We start from the raw sequence: 24,883 nt of genomic DNA on the forward strand, positions 1-24,883 counted from the left end.
TCAAGAAATGGGCTTGTTCACTCCTTAAACTGTATGCTACCAAAACAGAATGTTTTAAATCACAGTTGTGCAGTCTGAATGCAATTATTTCACATATAATCACACTACAGTCACAAATTAAATCCTTATCTTGTGACGCTTAATATCTCCATGTATTAATCCCAAACACTTCCCTTTCTCAATGCCATATTTCAATTGCAAGCACATCACATACTTGGTGATCACAGTCACCTGGAGGTCTCTTTCCATGATTCCATCTTCCCATTAGAGAGTAGCTTCTGATTATCTTTTTTAGATGCATTCTTATAATCTTCTACAAATTGATGCAATTTATCTTCTGTCTATATTTTTCTTTTTAAAGCTTTATTCTGTTCCATTATGTTATTATAAAATTAAATTTATTTACTTACTTGTTTATAACAAATCCTTTATTTTCTAAATCCCTTTGGGTTTTTTTTGAAGTAATACTTCTAAAAGGTGTCAGGCTGATTGTCCTAAAACATAAATTCTCCAGCTATTCTGGATCATAGACAAGAAAGACCCGTAAACTCCTATACTGTTAAATTTCACACATTTGTTTGTTAATACATTTCAAATTTGACTTGAAAGGGCTTTTTTAAGCAGTGTTTATATTAGTGAAATTTCTAATGCAACACTCCTGCCACTCCACAGATAAAAACTAATGGTTTAGGTTTGGGTTTTCCTTCCTTTTCTTGTAAGAATGCAGTTTTGGCACAAGAAGCTAGTTTGTGTTAGATTCCTCTTAAAGGATATGTTTTTTAATTGGACTCCAGAAGAGGCTTTGTGTTCTGGACCTTTGTTCCTTTCTTAAAATTCATAATGGAAATCATGACTGCCAAAGCTACACTTGATCTATTTCTGAATTAATTCATTTGGGTACCTGTAGCCATGAATTGCAGTTGCATGCAATATGCTTGCTGTGCTGCTGAGCAAAGTTTGGGCTCTCTAAGCTGAGTTTTTTGTCTGCATAGTGGGATTAAAAACACTGAATCTAGATTAAAATTTCTTTGGCTGTATCTCTTTCTATCTGTAGTTCAACAGCTCTGAAACAAATCTATTGCAAATTAGGCATCAAAATCTTCTATACCTTTTGCACCTAAAAGTTTAAAATGCTGTTTATTACTCTTAGTTTAGTGAAAAGGCTGCATAAAACCTTTTTCTTCCTTGACTGATTATGATTCTCAAGAATCTTTGAGAGAACAGTCGTGGAAAATTGATAGAAAGCTATTCCTAAAGATGGAAAGCTCATTTCAATGCAATCTTTAATTGTTTTTCCCTTGTTAATTTCTCGCTGTTTACTGTAATCACCTGCACTAAAACTGTCACATTTTGACCACTTCATCATCAGAAACTACCGGAACAATTCAAAGTATGTTCACATGGGAACTTTTGTTATAGGGCACTAATACTTAAGGCCAGTTTTAAGCTTGGGTAACACTAAAATCTGAAGAAATGGAAGCAGTCAAGAGTTGAGCACAAGTTAACTCTTCCTGCTTATTGGCAATGATAAGTCAACAATAAGGATCTCAGAGAGAAGGACAAGATAACAAAAAAGATTTCAAGGGCAAACTGTCGGCACCAAGTAATAGAAATTGGAATTTTCAATTTCCCATTTCTTTATCTTGTGCATTACATTATTTAGAAAAGATTTCTCTTAACTTTGAATTTGCAGAGTTCTCAGGGTTCTGTAGTTTGGATAAGGAAAATTAGTTAACACTGAAAATTTCTTGCAGATTACTGCTCACCATCAAACTTATAGGACTAAACATTATAAAGTTGCATTTTTGATGTTCCATAAAATTGTTATGCAGCCTATGTTGCCATGGGCTTGCAGAGCATAGTTTTGAAATAAAAAATTATTAAAGTATTTATACAACAGGCAGTTAAAGCAGCATTTGGAATGTATTTTCAGCTCCCTGATGAGCTCAAAATTGTTCTTGAGTTGAATTGTTTGTTTATTTGGGTTGGTCACTCCTTTCCATTTTCCATCTTGGCACTCACTGTAACAAATTGTTGCTAACACGTCTGGAACTGTTAACCAGTTCCATGGGTACCATGGCGAGTCAAAGTAGCCTCACTTGAACTAAGACATAAACAGTATTTTAAATGGATTGTCTGTGTTCAGTTTTGAGACTCAACGTGGAAAAAAGTAATCTACTATTACCAAGTGGATCTTTATAAGAAGTGTGTCAGGTTGGCTTAGTTAGAGAGCACTCCTTTTCTTGTGACATCTAATTATTTTTCATGTAATACATTTTCCATATTCTTTTACTTGATTGCATTTTTTTACATACAGAGCAATGTTTATGGAATCTCATCCCTGTGGCAAAAAAACTGCAAAGTGGAAATGGCTGTACATGAGAGTTCTTATACAGTGTTTCGTTAGAGCAAATTCTGTTTTCCCAAAGCTTAGAGAATACATCCCCTAGAACAGCTAAATATGTGATCAGGACATGATATCTTCTGAAAAGAGGCAGATCCCAAAGGCCTGAATATCAGGAGAATTGTAAGGGTTTTCAGTTTGACTCAGCAGGGTGAGCTCCCACAGAGATATTTTTGTACGTATGGAATTCTTCAGGAATACAGCATGCTACATCCCCTGCAGTAATAAATATTGATCCATGGTTCCTCTACATTTTTGAGACATATGTGCTCATGCTATAATATGTCCACATTGATTTCAGTGTAGGCCAGAATTGCTTCAGTAAAACTGATCTGCATAATTGCAGCAGGCATGTCAGGGATACATAGTGTGAGGGTATTCCAGCCAATGGTCCTTCCCAATATTTGCCTGAACAGGGAGGAGGACAAAGCAATAAGAACATTGGCATAGATTATTCCATTTATATCTGTGCAATAACTGTTTTAAGTAAGAGTCATATCTTGGAGGAAGGACAGGCTCAGGACAATACTCTGGATTTTCAGAATATCAGTATTCTACAATGAGGATTGCCCCTTGCAAGTAGACAATATTCCTTTTCTTCTATTCTGTCTCTGTTGGTGGAGTGGAGCAAGGGGAGAACATTGTTACTTCTGACTTCATTTATTAAGCTGATTTTATGGGAAACAAAGTGTGCTGAGGTTTCTTTGCTTAAGGCTTCTTTGTTTGAGGCCTGATAATTTCATAATTATTCATCCAAGCCCCACAGAGTCTTTTACTTCTCTCCTGCTTAGCTGCAGTGGGCTTAGTCATGTTGCCACAGTTACCATTCCAATGGGCTCCATCACAAATTCTGACTGAAATCCCAGTCCTACTGAAGTCAGTAGGTTCAGCACTTTATCCCAAGTTACTACTTGAAACTTGAGATTACTTTATTGTCTAGTTTTAGTTTTGATTGGGGTCTTATACTGCTAGAGTAAATGGAAGGGAAGATTTGGTTGGGGGGGGGGTAATATTAATAATGTACTTTATATGGAAGAACAACCACTGCTTAAGGTTCTGCCAACAAATTCTCAAATGATATGTATATACATATATATACTAATTTATACAAATGATCATAAAAAAGAACTAATTCAACACCAGATTCCTTGATTTTTGAGTAGTCCTTGGTATTGCCATTGTTGCAGTTCATTTGTGATCAGGAAAGTCATGCTAGATATTACGAAAAATGTTAGTCAAAGATTTTTTTGCAGTGCAAGAAGGCAAACTCAGTAAGCATCTCCCTTTCTTCGCTATTATCTCTGAGTATGAGGTGTGTCTTGAAATTAATACTTTAGAGAAACATTGCAGGGAAATCAAAGAATCTTGCATTGGAGAGTTATGTCTTCCTAATCCCCAGAATTTACATGTATTTTATATAATGGAGTGTGAAGATTTATTGCCCTTACAGTATTTTATTCCAGCTCATGAAATGTGGAGTTTCTCATTATTCTTGTAAATACCTGCTCTTTCCTGAATTAGCAAAAGTGGTATGGTTTCTTCTTTATCTATTAAAAAATCAATGTATTTTCCACTAGTAGTACTGAGCTATAATCATTTGTCCAAGAGTACTCTCTTAATTTTCTGCTTAAAACTTTACTGTAAAAATTTGTGACTTTTCTGGCAGTGTGGTTTAATTGTGCTTCTGTATTGGAATATACTGTGTATATTTATCTGAAGATGATTGCTTCATTAACACTGTGTAGATATTGGAAAGAAAGCTACTCCAAATGTTTACTTTATTCAGAGGCAATACCAAAAGAGACCACTGTACAACAATTTTAGAGGGGGAAAGACAAAAAAACTCAAGACACAGACATTTCAATAAATATGAAGAGTGGCTACAGGATAGTGTGGCTGTGTAATGATGGATTTCTATTCTTCCCCTCTGGTTAAAGCATGTAGCAGGAGATATGTTCTCTTGGAGAGCTTGGAAGTGCTTCTCATTAATTGTTCTGGATGCTTGATTCAGTAACATCTCAATCTTTTTGCTCCCAAGGACTGAGACAGTGGGATTGAAGTAAAGACCTTATTCTGAGATGCACCAAATCATTCATTTCAGAGCAGTTGGCGTACACTCAGTTACTCTCAAAAATGTGGGCAGAGTTCTCCTGAAGTTCAGATTGTTTTTTTTTCCTTACCACTTGTAACACTTACTCTGTTGAGCTTTATTGTTGTAACAAGAAGCTACTGTAACTAACAGGACGTCAGGGCTGTGACTCAAGTGTCAGCTCAGTTCAGAAGCAGTAGTGTTTGTACAGGGGAAAAGTGATTCGAGATGAGATAGTAGAGGTCAATTAATTTCATCTTCCTTTAGAGAAACTGGAGATGACCTACATTTTTTATTCAGTTCATATCTTCCTTTCCCACACTTGGACTAATGATAAGCTGTATTTCTTTTAGAGCCACGTTTTAAACATGCCTGGGTTTGGTGTCTTTTTTTTTTTTTCTGTGCAACTTGAGAGCTGTTTCTGGTCTGTAAACTTTTTATATTTTATGTCTTCTTTTACTCTGATTTTGGAGAATTGCCTTTATTTAGTCTTTGAAATAGTGAGGAGTGTAAATTAGGAATACTTTGCTGAGCCAATACTTTGCAACATTGATTGTGTGGAAGAAACTTTACAAGGCAATGTTAACATGCTGTCCCGGTGTTTCTTCTAATGAAAATGCGTGCTTTGCCTCAGGGACATTTGAGCAGGAATCTGGTCATACAAATGCAGCAGAATTTGAATTTGTACCATGTCTTCTCACACGCTGAAACCCATAAGGCTTCACAGAATCAAATGATATAGTAACAAGATTGCAGTAAATATGTAAGTGATGAAAGAGAGGCATATAAAAATAAAATATAAAATAAAAAGAAGCAGCAAGTAATTCCACAAGCAAGGGAACTTACAAATACAGGCTTCAAAGAATTTGTGGGTTGTGGTTTGATTCTCAGATGTCTTATAAGTTGCATGCTCTGATCAAGACTTTTTCTGCCTCTGTAATGTTTATAACATCTTTCTATCGAGTGAATTTATTGTTATGTACAAACTACATTTCAGAAATTTTCTGCATAGAGCACAAGTAGAATTTTGTTCATTCTGCAGTTCTGGTGAAATTCTCTGTAGCTTCATAAGGATGATAACTCTGTTCTGTAAAATTTCTTGAACTTGGACAGGGGTTGATAGTTGGTTTGGAAGGATGGAGGGACAGACAGGTAAACACCTTAAACTGACTGTATTAAAATCAAAAAAGAAGCATATTCAGATATGAGGGTAGCATAAGTATCCTTTCTTAGAACCAAGCTAATGGTTTTGTCAGGTGAGATTTATGATGTACGTTTTTTAATGCAGAGGAGCTGGCTAGGTCAGGTCTGAAGCACAGAGATTCATATGTAAATAAATAAATATAGACATAGATATAAGTGAAAAACCCATGTATGCTGTCTCCTTGAAGTAAATAAGTATAAAATATACCAAAGAGGAAATGTTTAGTGAGGGAGTTTGAAAAAAATGCATATTGAAAACAAAGAGAACAGCTGTATTCTAAAACTAAGTTAAGTTAAGAAGTGAGACTGCCAATGAAATTTTACACTGAGTGGTCTGACAAAAGTTGGGAATTCTGAAGGCTGCAAACAAAAAGATTAATATGTCAGTTAAATGGATTTTGATTATGATGAACAGACAAAAAGTTTATGAAGTTAATCTGAAGCTTGTGAATTAGACCCTGTTATCTGCAGAGAAAAGCTAGGCTTAGTTCAGTTGAGATTGATGCAAACAGCAGGATTAAAAAGTCTATAAAATAAGAAGAGAATGGAAGGATTCTTGTGGAAAGTTGTACTGATGTAAAAGAGAAAGCAGCTTCTATGTGACACCAGAATTGTGGAATACTTTTGTTGGCTCTTTTTGAAAGTCAGCTTTTTCAGAATTGAGGGTAGATACTGTACCAGGAGGAATATTTACTATTCTCAGTGTGAAGAAGAGGAGAGAATTAGAAAAGTACCTTGGGAAATTTTTCAGAAGCATTTTCCCCTCATCTCTGCTGCTGCCACGTCACAGCACCCTTTGTTCTTACAACTGGTTTGTGAGTTGAAGCAGCAGCCACCAGTAAAAATACAAAAAAGCAAACATGGCAAAAAAGAGTATGAGACCTCCCAGGACCTCACTTGTCACTGTTATTTGAACTCTCTCTGTCCTTCCACAGGCTGGAGAAATGGAATGAGGGTCACCAGTTAGTTTTTGCAGGCTCAGATCCCTAAGTAAGCTCACTAAAATAATTCTAAAGGGTTCTAAAAAGTACCTCTCAGTTCTTTTAGAAAATTTACCCTCTTCTTTCATTAGTTAAAAAGTTTTGTATTTTTTTATGCTGATGCTAAGGTCATTCAGCATTAAGAGGAGCAGGAAATTAGTTTTTCCATCTAGGCTGAGGTGGTTTAAAGGATATTCTGTGTGTCATGTATCTCTGCCACATAACAGAGTCAGCTCTTGGGTTTAAGGCAATAGATGTTGGAAATGTTAGTCTTGGAAGGAAAATTTTTAAATTTTTATGACTCACAGTTTGCATCAGTGCTTGTAGAGCGTAGAAGTGACCCATTTCACAGTCTGAAACTTTTGCAGGTAGATGGGGCTTTTTTTGGTAGAAGAACACTAAACTGACCTAGATTGTCTCAATTGCTTACTGTCTTTTGTAGACAAGTAGAAGCATTGTCTCTGAGCAATCACATTACTGGTTTGCAGGTGTATGAAATTTTTTTGTTCATCTAGCCATCAGGTAAACAGCAGAAAAGGGGAATGCACACAAACTTTCTCCTGCATTGAAATAAAGGAAGAGCAATTCACAACTTAAATCCATTCCTCATGTGTTTTTTATGTTTATGTTTATCACCTCCTCGATATGTTCAGTCAAAGCACTAGGGAAGATTTCAGGATGTAAAGAGATTCAGTAACTCAATTTTCTCAAAGGAGAGTCATTTACTATGACTGCTGGTACAGTTTGAGGATGAAATGTTCTAAGTAAAATTCAGCCAAGTCTCATTCCATACCATGCTCTTAGGCTCTACCACAGAGCACTGTCAGAAGACTGTATTTAGGTTTATAACATATGAACATAGATTTATATGTATTTATACAGGCATATATGTCACAGAGACAAAAGCACACAAAATATACACAAACCAATTTAAAGAACTTTTTTTAAATATACTTCAGAAGATTTGTGTGAATGTAAACATTGGGGAAACTTGTGCAGCAGAAGTCACTGTAGGCACTAGCATTTTGACCTCTTAAATAAAACTATGCAGGATTCCATCTTTCACTGGAAAGGAAACGGATGTTTAAAAATTTGTGGAATTTTGATTAGTGCTTCTTAGCCTAGCACAAAAGATGCTATAAATTGCCTAACAGATTTGTGCATGAGACATATTATATATGACACCACACTATTGAGTTCCACCATTTAATGAAAGGCTACCTATTAAAAATATTTATAGGCAAACTGGAATCTCTTGCCATGTAGCCTTAATGGATGGAAATAATAAGGAAAACATCAGTTTACATATATGCAAGCAATAGCTTCTATATATTTTTAATAGCATTTGTATGGTTAACAATGCTGATAACCTATTAAACCCCATTAAAATCTTTGACTGTTGTGTAAGACAGAGAACTCTGTAAGAAATAAGGCACAAAATATCCTTCTGCACATCCAACTCCTACGGGTTTCCACATTTCCACATTCACTCTGACTATAACATCACGTTCACAATGTGAAAACAGAGTGCATAGCTGCTCTGATAATAACCATATTCTCAGAATGCTGTGGACAGCTTTAATAATGTTTCACTATGTTCCACTGACCCTCATTTCAACTTAGATTTAATGCAGCTATAGTCTAAATAGATTAAAAGGTTCATATAGTTTAAGAATTAACATGTCAGGTTAATAAAAACACATTGTAAGGTGCCCATCTGTGAGCATCTTCCATTCTTTTTGCTGATACAGATTATGTTTATCTTGTACAGAGCATTAGAATAAATAACACAGTATAGTACTGTATTATTAATACCTCTTTTTTTGGTATTAATCTGTGCTTAAGTGCCAAATGTTGATGCTGTTTAAATGGTCTCTTCCTATATTTGAATACTGAAGTGCTACAAATGTGAACTGCCCAGCTAATGTCCTGATCCATTGTAACATAGGTAAAATGCTGGTGTGGACCAAAACATTTTCTAACATAAATCTGAAAAACAGCAACAACAACAACAACATGCGAAACAAACTGGTGTGTGGACTTTATCCACCACAGAAATAGAACTTAAAAGACAAATGGGTAGAGAGAAATATAGTCACAGATAGATTCCATTTTGATATCTTCTCAAAAGTTCCAGAGTGAATAATTCGAGGTGACAATCAGGTAAAAAGATTGCATTGTACCAGTCACAGACACTGGGCAGTTCCTGCCTGCTTCAGAACAGCAAAACCACCTGTATAGTTCAAGCCAGTTTTTTGTGTCATAATCACATCAATATCCTTTTCAGAGGCAGAATTACCATCCAGTGGATTTCAGTTCACAGGACATCACAGTTACACTCACTCCATCTACTCAGTCACCTCTAGAATTAGGTACAATGGTGCACGTGTCTGAAGTCATTACAAAACAGCCACTGGGCTTCCTGTTGTAAAAGCTTTGTAGTGACTTTTATTTTCCTGTTTCATTCTGAAATGGCGTGAGAGTCCTTAATTTTCAGTTTATGCTGTCTTTATGGCTGCTTCGGTCTGTATTGTGATTGTTTAGTTCTTGGTTTTTCCATTGAATGCTTGTTCCATTCATGGGCACTGAAGTCACCAAACTCTTAGACTGGGAGCAGCAACAGCAAAGACATGACTGAAAAGGAATAATAAGTAAACAAACAAACAAACAAACAAATAAATGTTAAGACAAATCTCTCAGTTCTATGCAGATTGCCAGTCATATTTTTCATTCAGAAATGACAGATAACAGATTCTAACTGAAAGGAGTGTTAGCTATATTCAGGGAAATTTTTATCCTGGAACATAAATGATTGTAGTGATTGAACATCACAAGTGCAGTAAATTAGGCCCAGCCTGTACCTCTTATTTACAAAAAACTTTCACAGTATGAAAAGGGAAATTTGTTTCACTAAGGTAAATAGAATGAGAACTTACAGAATTCAATACATATTGTTAGGTGCTGGTTTGATTGGTTTTTCCCCCTCTTTATCATTGTACTTGACAAACTTAGGGATCTGCATGCTGCTTAGCATGGAAGAGAAAAGAAGAAAAATTCCCTAGCCCGTGACTTAAGTCTCTTCTCACATCTTAGAAAAAGACAAAATTATTTTGGAAAAGGTTCAGTGAACATACTGAGGTGGAACATCTTGCACAGTTAGGAATAGAAGCTGATTTCTTACTTATCATGTGAAAATGCTCCCTTAAAATAGTTTGTAAATCTGAGCAATCTACAAAGACAAACAGGTATTCCCTAAGTGTAATAATTCTTCACATTTTTCTCAGTAGTTTGGATTCTGCCTATTCTCAGACTTAAAGTTTAGTGGTACAGTCCTATCATTCTTTGGTTTTCATTGCAGCTAAAGGTATTTCAGTCTTCCATTTCATTACTTTCTTTACTCTCTTTTTTTTTTTTTTTTGCTTCCTGTTGTTGCCCTTAATAGGTGGACAGGGACTTGCAGAGGCACATTGTCACAAGGAAATTATATTAGCCTTAAAATATGTTTGCATTTGTAGGAACTGGAAAATGCAGATAGAAGACATAATGCATATTTGACTGCCAAAGTAAACTCAGGTGCCTGATTTGGTGTTCAAGCCTGAAAATTTTAGTGATTAATGAGATTGTTTAATACAAGCAGCTTGGTGTCATCAAGAGTGGAAAATAAAATTGTTATCAAGCAAATTCTGTTTCATGTGCATGTCACGTGCAGATAAATAGTATTTACAAAAACATGTCTATCTCAGTTTACACATATGAGGACTACGTCAAACTTATTTATTGGTTTAGTATTTTAGATGAAATGGATAGTTTCATCTTGGTAGATGTGCTATGTGAACTGAACTGCCAGCTGGTAAACCAGACAATTTATATTCTTTCATTCCTTTGCAAGCCTCTTCTCCCAGCTGTTAAAAATAGATAACAGCCAAGTAGCTCAGTACAGTTAGTTAACATAAAATCTTATCAAGAGAAGCTTACCTGGAAACAGTTTTTAAACTTCTTGCTCACAAAATACAGAGCTATGGGGTTTATACAAGAGTTCATGGTTGCCAGGTTGATGCTGATGTAATCCAAGGGCAGCAAGAAACTAGACAAGAGGAAGACAAACATTTAAACAGTTCATATGATACAGAAGCATCCATTTTCCTTGTGTTTACAGCCTCTCCTGTCACACAAACTCATTCTCTCTTACCTAATTCCCTCAATCTAATCTTCTACCATGCCATGTCTATAATAACCTGTCTCACAGATGTTCAGAAAATCTAGAGCAAAGTGATTGAAATAACGACAAACAACATTTTTTGAGATTATGCTACCCCATTAAAACTGAAACTGCTAAAAATGGGTGCAGCTTAAAATTAATGAACACCGCAGTTGCATTGCACAGTGACATTCCTCATAGAAATTCTAAGCATATAGCATTATATTTTTTCAGTACAAAGTATTGACATGGAAAGTGAAGTACCTGAGCAGTTCACATCTGCTGGGATCTCTTTCATTGTATACCATTTTCTTCAAAATCCGGCTCAGATGGAGAGGGAACCAGCAAAGAGCAAAAATCACGACTAAACAGAAAACTGTCTTGGCAACTTCTCGGCGCTAGATAAAGGAGATAAGAGTGCATACTGAGTGCCCATTGCATCCTAGCAGGTGATTGTAGTTAGCAATGTCGGCAGCAAAGCCAGTAATATAGATAAATTTTAAAAGGATTCCCAAAGTGAAGCTTTCAGACTACCTGATGTACTACTCTTTTTTTATGGGGTTTGTCATGTTCTTGATCCTAGCCATCCTCAATAGAACCTGCTCATCACTGAGGCTGGGGCAGCTGGGCACACAGGTATTGGTACTGCAAGAATATTGTAGGATTCTCTCTGATATAGTGTTCTATAAAGGGATACTGCCCAGTATCTTGATTTTGCTATGTGATCCTTACTGTGAGATCTTGATGTTCTCAGGTAAATAGTTCCTCTACAAACATTTCAGAAATGTTACTATTACAGCTTAATCTTGTAATACTTAGGAAATAATTGCAATTTAATGGGGTTTTTTGTGTGGCTCTAGAGAGTTACAGATGTTTTAGTGGATTTTTGACAATGCATACCAGTGGTGTTTGGTAGGCATGGGTTTGATAAAGAGAAGCATATGAAGGGGTAAGGATTCCTCTGTAATATAATAGTGACAAGCACTGCTAGGCTCTGTCATGAAAGAATTTGAAGTCAAATAGTGATTACAGTCTTGTTAGGCTTCGAATATGACTTCTATAGTTTCCTCTTTTTTTATAACAGCAGCTTTTATCAAAATAATAAAATATTTGTGATTAGACATTAATGTGGACAAGGAAGGAAGGAAGGAAGGAAGGAAGGAAGGAAGGAAGGAAGGAAGGAAGGCAGGCAAAAGGTGAGGGTTAAAAAGATAAACATTTTAAAATTGTGGCATAAAGTCGTCCTGCAGCAGCCAGTCTGATAAGCTTAGTGGGCACTGCATTTTAGGGCGGTGGATTCCCCCTCCTCCTAGTACATACCATTCTAGTTCTACTGGGTGGAGTAGCCTGTGTGTGGCCCTAGGACACACTGTGTTGCAGTCCCAGGGCCTGATGAGGGAAAAAAAGTGGAGAATCTGCACAAGGGGAAGATTTTCCAGTCAGCCCTGATCTGGAATGAACCAGCAGAGGAGGAACCTCTGTGAGAACTCACTCAGATGCAGAGAGGACTGCTTTAGGGATTCACATCTGTGAACATGGAAGTTAAAAGAGTGGAATTTGAAGGGCTGATATTAATGCAGGGGAAAAGCTCCAGACTCTTTTTTTAAAGTTCAGTTAAGTGTTAAACATCAGCCAGTGCTGCCAAACCAGCAAAGAGACCTGACGGTTCCGTGAGCGACTGTGTTCTGTGATCATTTGTTTGCTCTGTTCTCCTGTTGCTCTTTTCAAAGCAGCTACAGCAGTGGTACTGCAGCAGTGCAATAACCCTGAGAAGCAAAATCCACTCTTTTCTAAACTAGGTTATTCTCCAATTGCTTTTCATATGAAACTACAGTTACATATCAAAGAGTGCCAAAAGGAGGGAGGATCCATGGAGTCCTATCTATATACAGAGAAAGAAACATTTTTGGCAAATCTTTGTAGTTAAATTTCAAAGCATTTAGCCAGTAGTGATTTGAGGTTAAAGAGAAGGAGGGCACAACTGTCAGAATAAGAAAAGAAATAAAAAGGTTAGTTTCCTGAGCATACTGTCTTCAATACCTCCTTATACAATGATTTAGTCTTTTGTTCCAGGTTCAAATAAATAACCCACATCCTCACTTTCCACTTCTGTAGTTTACTGTATTCAGGTACACTTTGAAATATTTCTAATGTAACCCACAGAGAGAAGAACAATATTTTCAAGCATTAGTGTTTCTAATATATTTACCTGCTTCAGGTGTTCACTGAGAGCAATTCTCAAGTTGCTGTTTCTTCTGTTTAACATTTCACAAGTCATTAGCGTATAAAAGATGGCAGTACATGCCAACGGCATGCAGAAATAGAAACCAAACAGCCACCAATCCTTTGCATCTTTGTAAAACTGTAGATAAGGAAAAGAAGAGAGCAGATATTTTCTTATGATTGAATGCAAAATACCACAGAAAGGCCTTGGAAGAGCATGACAGTTGGTACACTGGTGTCGTCTGCTTATTGTTGATCTCTTTTTGACCAACATCAAAATAGGAATTGTGGCAGTGTAAACATTTACAGAGAGCCTGCCTGTACCTTTGTTGCAATCTGTCTCAGGTTGGAATCAATTGTTTTTGTTGTACTTTCTGAACATTTATATTCATTCATGAAAACTGGAATACAGCTGCATGAAAAAGACCTGCCAAATTGTAGACAGTGTCAGTCCGAGATAATGAATCTTACTAAAAGCCTGTCTCAGGAAATACCATTTACCTCTAAAGCTTCTGTCCTGATGCCAAAAAAGGAAAATTCAAAATGTCCTGTAAGTTTAATCACCTTTTGTTATCAGTGAAAAGGTTGGCAGTTGGTTTGCTTATGTACTGGGCAGATAGGAGCCACTTCATAAGTGTTTGTCTGATATGTGTAAAGCTTAGGGATGGCTTCCAGTGGTACAGTTACTTTTAACCCCTTGACTGCCATTTCCACCATTTGCCTTTTGTGAGGGGACAGTGAGCTATTAAAAGAATAGCAATACTTTGCTCTGTGTAATTTTAAGTATTAGCTGTGATGTAAGCAGTGCTGTAAGTTAATACATTTCTGTATTGTGGGAAATATTACATTTGTGAAAACATTTAAAATAGCTCTTTTCTGTAGAGGGTCGTGTTTTCAGACTTCAGAAAATACTATATCTTGGTTTTTAACTGTTATGCTCAGCCAAAAGTATGTGCTGAAAAATAGCATTTCAAACACTTCCTGTGTCTAGGTTATTAGTATAAAAGGGATGTGTCACTCTTTCCCCCAGCTTGTTTGTTCCTAGAGGATGTGCTCTCGTAACATCACAGTTCCCACACCAAATGTCAAAATTCTTATGCCTGAGGATTTTATGAATCTTGTTTGAAAAACTCAAACTTTTGACGTCATGTTGACATTTAAAACCAAATAGCACTAAACTTCGAAAGATGAAAAAAAGTTGATACAATTCATATACTGGTATTTAATAATGTTACTTTAAAAATCTACTTCAGTTACATTAGGAAGTTGATTTATGAAGAAGAAGGGAATGCTTTTGATTTTTTTCCCTCTGCCCCAACACAGCTGCATACAGAATTTGCTAGTTTAGATTATGCTGGTGGTTTCTGGGCCGCAATCCGACCTCACTCTTGGACGCTGTGTTGTGTTGTTTCCTCCTCCTCATTAGCCTCCTCTCCTCCCTGAGAAGGGGCTGCAGTCTCCTGCATAGCTGCACTTTCCTTGGGGGCAGAATTTCCCCCTCTGGGAACAAAGCTTTTGCTAGCAGAAAACCGGGAAACAATATGACTGATATTTGAGGAGTGTGCACTGAGGGCAAATGTAATTACTGCTCCTTCTGCAGAGCAAAGGATTACAAATACATGGAGACAATTATCTTTTCCATGGCAAATTCCTCCAAGTCAGCCTGGAATCACGTTGGCTGGGCAGCACAACAAAATGTGTACTACGTGAATCCATTCCATGTTTACAAGGAAAACTTTGTGTCCTACCAGTGTTCCAGGCTCCATGAGCATTGCCTGTGGGTCAGGAAAATACATTAAAGGTCTGTGTCACAGCCCTGACCAATACTTCACTTCTGGATGAGGAGTTGGCCTTGTGGAGTTAGAAAACCTACTCTGAAATGTCTGTAAATGATTAATTGAGGAATCTGAGTTTCACAAAGCTTACATCAATGCACAAAAATGGGTTGATTGAAGAGAAGTAGACATTCTTTTGTTTGTCTTGAAAACCCACATGGAACTGGTTTTCTACAGGAAATGTGCATTTTAAACAAGTTTCCTAGTGCGCTCGACCTCTTGGGAATCATGGTCTAGCATGAATATTTTAAATCTTTCAAAGATAGCTTTAAACATGAATAAAGCTCCTATTAAAAACAGAAGTTAATAACAAATCCTTCCTGAAGTTTAGTAATTGTTTATTGTGGTGTTTGTGGTAGTAAATACTATAGTTAAGGTTAAAATGGTATTTCCACTGTAATCTCATGTTTGTACTTGCTTGCAACACATTGAAACACAAAGCTCTGCATTTTGACTGACACATCCAACATTTACTCTAAACTTGGACATAACTGCTGGTTTGTTTCCTTAAAAATCAAACTGCTGTGGGAAGATTGGCACTTCTGAATTATACTGAGCAAGTAAGAGTTACTACTTCCTGCTAGGAAAACAAACCAAGCTATTCTACTTAGAACATTAAGAACAGAACCGTAATCATTAAAGTCAGCATGCCTATAGAAGACCTGAACTATAATGTTTTTGAGAAAAGGGAAAACTATTCTTTTTCTTGGAGAAAAAGGAAGTGAAGGTTGTCCAGGCACATTTGAGGAGAAAAACAGCCATTAGAGAGGGAAATTTTGCTGCAGTGTGTAATTCATAAATCACAGTCTTATAACTACAGTATCTACCATCATATAGGCTGTGGAGTCAAGAAACAAAAACATAATAAACTCTGGGAAATTCCACTCCATCTTTACCTGCATTAATTAGTTGTATTAAGGAATTCCTTTTTTCTTCTCTTTCAATTATCTCATGCTCTTTTGGCCATCCCTATAGTCTGTGTAACCTACCACAGTTGGGGGTGTTCCTCTGAAAAAGTAATCATCCACGCTTTTTATTTTCTAAAATTCCTAGCTCCACTTTACCTTACCCTTCCCAATTCTAAGCCAAGTTCTGTTCTGGTCCAATAAAAGGAGAAGCACCAGGCATTCAAAAAAGAGAAACTTACACTGTATTATGAAAAATTCTAGTCCAGAAAAAAATACTGAGTTTTTCTCAAGACTGAAGACCTGGTGCTATCTGCCTTCTCTGCAACAGACCAGAATATTACTCTCTCTTTTTCATTACTGGATGAATGGTACCTGACCTTTCACTGTATTCAGAAATTTTAAAAAATTAAGATATTTTCTCATTGCAAGGCCATGTGGAAAACCACTATGCCCCTATGCAGTAATCTATTGATTCTGCAGTGACTTCTCACCTGAGCTGCTTTGCAGAAGTTGATGTGGGTATTGACAGCTGTTAATCTGCAGGAGCACAGAGGGTGAGGGGTAGGAAATGTGCCAAAGCAGCCTGCTGTGTCTCAGGCACTCCTCTTGCTCTTGAGCTGCTGCATCTAATGGCAGCTAACACTGCACAAGCACCTAGCTGGAGGTGTGGGACTGTCAGCTTTGTAGTCATGATTCCTTGTAAACTAAAGGAATTATTTTTTATTTGACTTTAATGCATGTAGCATGGCCCCACCCTTTTCTTTGTGTGCCAAGAGAGCTGACTACTGCATACAGAAGGATGACTAATCATGGTAAAACATGTGTTTTGACATTTACAAGCTCCAAGGTGTTGTACCTTGAAATTCAAAACTTTTCAAGGCTCTGGCTACCCTGATACATCTCTTGACTGTACTTTTAGCAGGTGTGAATTGCAAATGTCTGTAGTAAGAATCTTCAGTAGCAAAGAAATGAAAATGCAGTAAAGCCCCATTTAATCTCTCTGGCTGAAAGCAGAGACAAGTCACTGTGAACATAGGATCTTCTTTGCACCAATACACATTAGAATACATTTTGCAGTTTAATGCATGAATAAACTCTATTATCATCCAGTATCTTAATTGTCTAACCCACGTACTGTGGGTTCCAAGAAAGAGAAGACAGGATGTTACTTACCAACATGAAATCATTTGTAGGTTTGAGCATGCAGGTAACATAACTTGCATCCTTGTATTTAAAAGGTACCACGGCAAAGCCAATTGCTTCTGGGATGGCCAGTATGAAGGACAGAAGCCAAATGGAGAAAATTTCAATAGCAGTGATCATGGGGATTCCAATCCCCTGAACACGGCTCCAGGACGCAACTGCTCTGTACCTGAAAGAGACAGGTGTTACTTTCCAGACTGTGGTTTCCTTCTTAAAACTTCATGGTTCAGTGTCCTAGGGCAAGTGAATTCCTAAAGCTGACATCTGAGACTTTTATTAGTTGTTTTTTTCTGCCTATTCCAGGGCCTCTGCCAGCTATCAACTTACCTGGGCCATAACAGGGCACATCGAGGGGTGGAGAGCAGAGAGCTGGCTGCTCCTGTTCTGCTTGGGTGTGGGATTGTGTGGAATTCTGCTGGGTGGACTGCACTAATGATCTCTAATCAAAGTAGGCAAGGTTTGTGAGGACAGACTATATCTTTCACTAAATAACTGCCATAACAGAGGGAAAAAAGCTTCCAGGCACACAGCCATTCTAACAGATACAAAGCATCCATCTCTTCCAGCTACCTCAGCTGTAGCAGCCGTGCTACCCAAAGCTTTCAGCTTCCAGGCAATGAAACACGAGGAAAATACTCTTGATGAAGTGTAAATGCATTTGTTCTGTTTATACTGTTCAATGAACTGAGAGGATATTTCTTCTCTAGTTGTCTCTCAGTTTTCAATGAACTTGAAGAAATTTATTAACCTTGAGACCTCAATCTCTCTGTCAGCTCTGGTTAGAAGGTTGTAAAATTATTCAAAGACAGATACAAAGTGCAATCCAGTCCATAAACTAAATTTTCAGTAGTAGATTTAACTGTTGTCCTACAATTACTGCAGTAAACTACTTGCTTAGGATTTACAACAATTTAGCAAAGACAGAATCAGTGGAAAGAACCAATATTATTTTTGATCTTGTAATAATCTGAAATTCATTCTGGAGAGCCCTCTGTCATTAATGAAGTAACAGCTTCTGAACTGTTAATGATGTAACTGTTCTGAACTTATTTTTCTTCCTTAAAATAATAGCACCTTCCTGTTTGGAATGACAGTGCTGCATGGATATATCGTGGCATCCACTGATGATTAAATAGTCTTCTTTGGTTGAGGATAAAAAAAGTCAAGAAAGGTTGTTTGTTTGCTTAAAAGAAGTCATATTAAGAAGGGAAATACTGGATTTGGAATTTTTGAGATCACAGAATGAACTAGGTTGGAAAAGACATTTTGAGATCATCAAGTCCAACCAAGATGGAAGGAATGAGGAGCTTCCAATGAGAAAAATTTTTTGAGGGCTACAGGACCTAGGCTACAGAGATCAGGAAAAATTGGTTATTGAAAGGCTTTCTAAGCCTTCCTTTAACCAATACAGTAACACTGGATTCACACACAAATAATTTCTTCTGATTTCTTGTATCACAGCCTCTTTTTAGTTTGGAAGTGTGCTTATTAACTAGATGGAAGACTTGGGAATTCCATCCCCTGTGGCCTCAGTGTTGGGGGAATGACAATGCCTGAATGCAAATCCAGGCTTGAGCCCCTCACAAAAACTTCAGCAAGCAGTTACCCAATATCTGACACTGGGAAGTGCCAGGGCCTGCCATCACCCCTGCAGAAAACAGACTGGAAAGCTTTGCCTTGATATCTACAGCAGTGTCCTGCACAGCACAGTCACAGGTGAACTACAGACAGGCTCTCAGAGCATCATTTCTATAGAAATGTGGGTAGAAATACTTCCAGCATAAAAAAGCAAACTACAGCTTGGAATTGCACATTAAAAATAAAAACATCATCTAAAGGCATCCTTTTCTTCCAAGAATGGGGAAAAGGGGAGGAGGTCTCTGAGATTAGAATTCTGAGACTATGGAAACGAATTATACTGGGAGAACTAAAAAAGAAATATCCAGTATCGTATCTTCTCACAAATATTCATATTAAAATCCAAATTTAATTTTAAGTAATTTTTCATCCTGTCATATTTCTTTTTGCCACATATAAAGTTCTGGCTTTCATCACCAAATGGAATATTCATTGAAACTTAACCTTTCACACAAATGCTCAAGTATTTGTGAACTTTGGAAATTTAACAATCAATTCAAAATTTACTTTCTACAGACTGGCAATTTTACAATCATTTCTGTCAGCTGCACAAGGTACTATCTCATCCTTGACTGACTGGTGCTCTTAGAAAAGGGGCTTGTACACTGTATATATTTTTCAAGTAGCAAATGTAAAGCTTGTTTTATGTTACCTCTGTAAATATAAGAGTAACAAACAATGAATTGCAAATTGTGAATCCAGTTATTTGCTTTCTTGCATTTTTGTACCTGTTCTTTTGAGTTACATCTGTTTTGCACATGAGGAGATCACTATGCACAGCAGTAAGGATTTGGGTCCTGTATGTATTTTACTGATTTTTTTTCCCAGTTTAAAATTCAAATAATTCACAAATAAGGAGTTGTTAGCTGAATAATTTTATGAATATTTTCAGCTAAAACATAAGAAGCTCAGTAATTAGATCAGAGTTTGCTGAATGCATATTAAGCTGCAATTACTTGGTCTCTTTACTCACTGCTGTAGGAGTGATTTGAAAAATAGTGGTAGTAATAATAATTTTAGTAGTAATAACTTTTCAGGTGGGTGTTCTGTGGGTTATGTAATATAGAGGATCTTTGTCTAGCCACAAACCTCCCACAATCAAGAGTGAGAAAGTACTGCAGGGTTTATTTCCCTCATACTTGGAAAACATAGGATGTCTGCCAGGGACCTGACATAAAATACATGCATAATGCATTGCATTTAATTCCTCACTCTAAAATCTGTGTGAGATTTGGCTAGCTTTCCTTTTGTTCTGTTTATTTCCCTCTTGTCTCAAATCATGTCTAAAATGTTCGCTTTTTTTCCAGGTCACTTCCTGTCCTCTGCTTGATGTTGTGGCTCCTCTTCTCTCTCCCTTTTTCATTTTCAGCTGCTCATGCATGTGCTGTCAACTTGTACACATACACACAATTAAATATTTTGCACTCCTATCCAGTTATAACACGCTTAAAGCATTTCTTTCAGAAGGACATCTTGTCTGGATCTGAGAACATCAGTGGGTGCTTTTGTTCCCCTATTCCTTTTAACTCAGATCAGAAATTAGGTGTTAATTAGAAAACTAGGTGTTCAAATGTGCCCTGTAATATAACAAATTCTGTGAGTATCATCAGCCCTTTGTAAGAGTGAAAAGCAATGCAGGAAACATAAAGGACAGGATCAAGCATGTATGAAGCAGCCACTGTCAAGATGAGTGCCAGGACAGTTCCTAAATGTCCCTGCTGTTGCTGATACAGAACTGTTCTGCTCTGTTATTAGCAACCACAGCTGTTCTTCATTTTATGCAACTGTCTTAATACAATAAAGCTCTTGGGGTTTTCTTTTAGTGGCAAAATCTTGACTTGTCTCATACACTTACTGTGAGTTGGTCCAGATAAAAATATCTACTTTAGGATTATTGTTCTTTGCACTATGCTATGCAGAGGAGGCAAGAAGAGAGTGTATACACGTGAAGTGAGATCCAGATCTTCACTTTTCTACTTCAACCCATTTCTTCGTCAAAATCATTATGCCCAAGCCATAAGCAAGCGTAAAAACTCAGGCAGGGAAATATCCTCCCTCTCAGTCACACTCAGGCACTGTTTAGAAAAAGAGTCACACTATCGTCACCATCCACCATCGTGACCTAGAGTTTAAAAATGCCTGGGGGGCATCTGAGGCAACTTCGAAGTGAGCTTCCTCCGAAGTGTGAATGGCTGGCTTTCTGCCAGCCTCTTAAAACCCTCTCCACATGTGAGTGGCCATTGTTCCCCTTGGGCATGCACAGTTAAACCTTAATACACTGTCAGGGCAAGTCACTCCAGGGCTGTAGTAATGAGGGGAGTTTCACAATAGGACGTAGTTAGCACAGGGATTTTCCTGATAGGAAAAAAAAGAATCCTGTTCTAACTTAAGGCTGTAGTCTGCAACAGGGATAGAGTCAACAACGACTGAAAATATGGAGCTCTGGATTCACTCTACCGACTGACTCCATCTTTTATGTGCCATAGAATGCAAATCCAGGTTTATATAGAGGCAGTATATAGAGGCCCAAAATAATTATAAACACGATAACTTCCAGGAGCTTTTTTAAAGCAAGAATTAACTTTCCCATAGACCAGAAACAGTCCAGCTGTGACAGCACACTATTTCATATTTACTCATTGTCCGTTCTAGAAAGCAGCCATTAGCTAATATGGAATTCTGTGCCAAACTTCCAGTGTCCAACCTAAGTTATTGAAGGTGCTCTGAGCTCTCATGGTTATTGAAGCTAGACTCAGTTCTTGTTTGCCAATATCAGAATCTGGCTCTCTACATCTGTTTCCTAACACACATCCTCTGCAACCACTTACTAGAGCAGCAACAGATGATAAAGAATATGTCCTTGGCAAAGTGTCTAAGCTAAGGGAGGAAATTAAATAGTCTGAGTCTGATCCCATACCAGATTTTATACTCAAATGGAAACAGCATTTGGTTGTTGTGAGGATTAGCAAATCTGTCCTTGTAAAATATATGTATATATCTACAAAAAGGTAGCTTCAGCTGAGTTAGTTCCAATTTATAAAAATGTATATGACAGTGGAACTTCATCTAGTGAAACTGCAGTTGTCAGAATTTATCTAAAAAACTGTCTGTGCTTGATCTGTGATTTATTCCTTAGAGTGGTCCATGGGATTTTATTTAATGGTGGGCAGATATTGTTTGAGAAATAGAATTGTTTTTTTAGTTCTCAGACTTAAAAAATGGAAGTAGAACAGTTACGTGTATTACCTTTTTAATTTTTTTAATTTCTTTTTTTATTTATGGCTTTGGCTAATGAGGTACTAATGCAGTAAGGAACTGTATTTTAGGTATGGATACTACCAAGTGATTTATGCACTGCAAACCTTATACATTCACTTTTTCTGTAAAGCCAAACCAATATTAATTTTAAAGCTTCTTTGCATCCCTGTACTAATACACATACTGCATTTTATTTGACAGTATTTCCTGTATTTAGAGGTACTGATATTTTGGAGTGGAACATGATCAAGTAACTCAAGACATAAAACCAACTTTTACAGAAGTCAAGTGTTCATCTGCTATTGCATGTTATGTATTAAGAAAAAATAGCAGAGGCATTAATTTTCAAACTACGTATGTCAGAGTATCAAAGCAAGTTTCCAACATATTTTTCAGCAGAGCTCTGTTAGTTTTGAAAGTTATCAGAATAAACCCTTGTTTATTGTCCATAGGCAGTGAGTTGAAAAGCTAATTTTTAAGCCTAAAAAGCTTTACCAGAGCTTTTAAATACCTTTAAAAAACATCTAAATTTCATTAGCCCAAGGACTTAATATTATACTTTGAGCCCCAAATGTGATGCTTGGCATTAGCCAGAATATAAAAGACCAGAATCTAAGTTATATCTGTATTGTAATCTGCCTGCTAAAAAGACCATGCTTAGTGCTCCCAATTTAGGAAGTCTGCACGTGCAAGAACAGTGGCAAAAGAGTAAAACATACTGTACCTGTCCACACTAAGGGCACACAGGTTAAGGACTGTGATTCCCACTGATGCCTTCTGGATAAAGGGAAGGAATTTGCAAAGAAACTGTCCAAATTCTGTATTTCCAAAAGGCCACTTCTGGGCGAGGAGCTAAAGAGAAGATACAAAATAATCAGAATATTTAAACAGTAACCTAGCAAGTATGCCACAATTGTAGTTATTTCCTGTCTTAGACACAGCCAATGTAACCTTGAATTCTCCATAACTCAAGCATATCCTTGGTACTGAGTGGATCTGGGAACTAACTGCTACTGTGGAAGCAGAGAAGTTGGAAGTTTACATAAAATGTTGACCTCGTGGTGTCGCAATACTAAATTGCATTGTTGAAATTTCTTTTTTATTATTGTGAACCTGCCAGCAGTACTGAATAATGAAAATCCAACTCAAGCCTGTCACAAATGGTTGTGATTGCCGTGTCCCAGAACCAGGCAGTCACAACATAACTCGGGGTCCATAATGAAATACCTCAGAGCCAAGTCCTGGTGCTGCACGCAAGTAGATTCTTGTCATCATAAATGTACCATTGTGTAACTCATGGCAACATCCAGTGCCAGACTCTGAGGAGTGTGAAGAAAACACTGTGCAGGCATAATTTGTTCCATATCGCGTCTTAAAGGACAACCGTGCAAACGCGTGGGCTGTGCTTCAAGGCAGCAGAAAGGCATCCATTGGAAAGATGTGAGTGACTGAGGCTTAGAGCAGTATTTCCAAGGAGGCATTTGCTTAATAAATATTAGTACAGTGATTCATGGGCACAGTTGTGAAGAATTAGCATATAAGTAGTAATATTTCTAGCTATAACTGTTAAAGCTTTGAACTTGTATCGGAACCGGGCTTTGATAGCAATTGTACACACAAAATACAGGACACATAATTATTCAGGATAATCAAATCACCCTTCACATGTACTGAAAGGAAACTGGCAGATTACATTCAATGTAACTAAGTGTAATAAATGAAAAATTATTGTCCATACAAAGCACTGAGCCCTAATTTAGCTATTTTAACTCAAGTAAGGATATTTCAGCCCTCATGAATAGTTCTACTGAAAAACAAAGTCACTAAACCTCCTCACTCTTGCACTATCATTTTGTTCATCTTCTTCTCTAAGTCTCTGCTGCTGAAACTTAGCAGTAGGGTGTTCATGTTTTGAGAGTTAGCTTTGCAACCACAAGGACTAGAAATATTTTTTTAGTAGAAGCTTAGGTCCTGGAATACTTATCTGGTAAAAGTGGGTGTATTCTAGCTCTAGAATTAGAAAAGCAAATTCTGGTTGTAACTCAGGACTATAGTATTCAAAGCAAACATTTTATTTCTATTTAAATTAGTGTTAAATTGAAGTATGCTAATAATCACTACCTTTAGCAATACAAATGTTAATTGTGGGAAGTTCAAATTCTGTCTTTACCTCAGTTAAGGAAGGTGTTACCTTTTTGGTTTTTCATAGCATGAGTTTTTCAGAGAACTTTGCTGTAGTGTATAGATGTTTATCACAAAATTCTACCTTAGTAGGACTTAATCTTCTCCTTATAATCCTGATGTGGATTTTTTGCACCCCCTCTGTTTTATATTCATTCATCACAATGCTGAGTTACTTGTGATTTTGTCCCCCAAATGATACCTGAAAAATGCTGGAAGCAGCTATGCACTCCACATTGCCTGTGTCTCTCTAGTATTATATTAATGTCACTTGATTACTTGTATTTCAGGATACATTTTAGCAACTCACAGTTTTCAGCCAGCTGGGTGGAAACTGTGGATCAAACTTATGTTTGCAAGCACCTTTGTTATGTTATCCCAGTTTAGGATAGTCACATTTGGTGAAAAGCAATCCCCTTTTTCTTAAAAGGCTAGGAACTGAGTTGCTAGGATTGGTGATTTAACTACAGTCAGTACCTTCCGTAGCAAAAGTTTTGATGAGTTTATATCTGCAAGCTCTTGATTAGCTCCTCAGATGCTATCTGTATTTATAGACTGAATGAAATACATTTAAAACTCCAGCAGAATTGTTTTCAAGATAAGTTTGCAATAGCGTAACAAATGTTTGCAGAGAATATTCTGCATTTTCATTTTGCCTAGAACTCTCATATGAGATTTTAGTTTTTATCACAAAAAAAAAAAAAAGTTGAAAAAAGAAGGGATTGATTACCCATAGTAATTCAACCATGTTGTAGTCACATGG

The 24,883-nt window shown here is 37.0% G+C and overlaps 1 protein-coding gene across 3 annotated transcripts in view; it reads right to left on the reverse strand.

The window, feature by feature from the left end:
• Positions 1-7,274: 7,274 nt before the first annotated feature.
• EDNRA (endothelin receptor type A) overlaps positions 7,275-24,883 on the reverse strand; it is a 32,860-nt gene continuing 15,251 nt past the window's right edge. For all 3 annotated transcript variants that reach the window (XM_071431483.1, XM_071431482.1, XM_071431484.1), the window contains exons 3-8: positions 22,664-22,791; positions 17,014-17,212; positions 13,084-13,236; positions 11,139-11,272; positions 10,652-10,760; positions 7,275-9,310 (exon numbers count right to left, since the gene is read on the reverse strand). In XM_071431483.1, the coding sequence (XP_071287584.1) occupies positions 9,170-9,310; positions 10,652-10,760; positions 11,139-11,272; positions 13,084-13,236; positions 17,014-17,212; positions 22,664-22,791 (864 nt within the window). In that variant the 3' untranslated portion in view covers positions 7,275-9,169. The remainder of the gene's footprint in view (positions 9,311-10,651; positions 10,761-11,138; positions 11,273-13,083; positions 13,237-17,013; positions 17,213-22,663; positions 22,792-24,883) is intronic.

This window comes from Agelaius tricolor, unplaced genomic scaffold (genome assembly GCF_023055355.1).
Source record: "Agelaius tricolor isolate 1412-34295 unplaced genomic scaffold, bAgeTri1.0.p SCAF_8, whole genome shotgun sequence".
Taxonomy (NCBI): Eukaryota; Metazoa; Chordata; class Aves; order Passeriformes; family Icteridae; genus Agelaius; species Agelaius tricolor.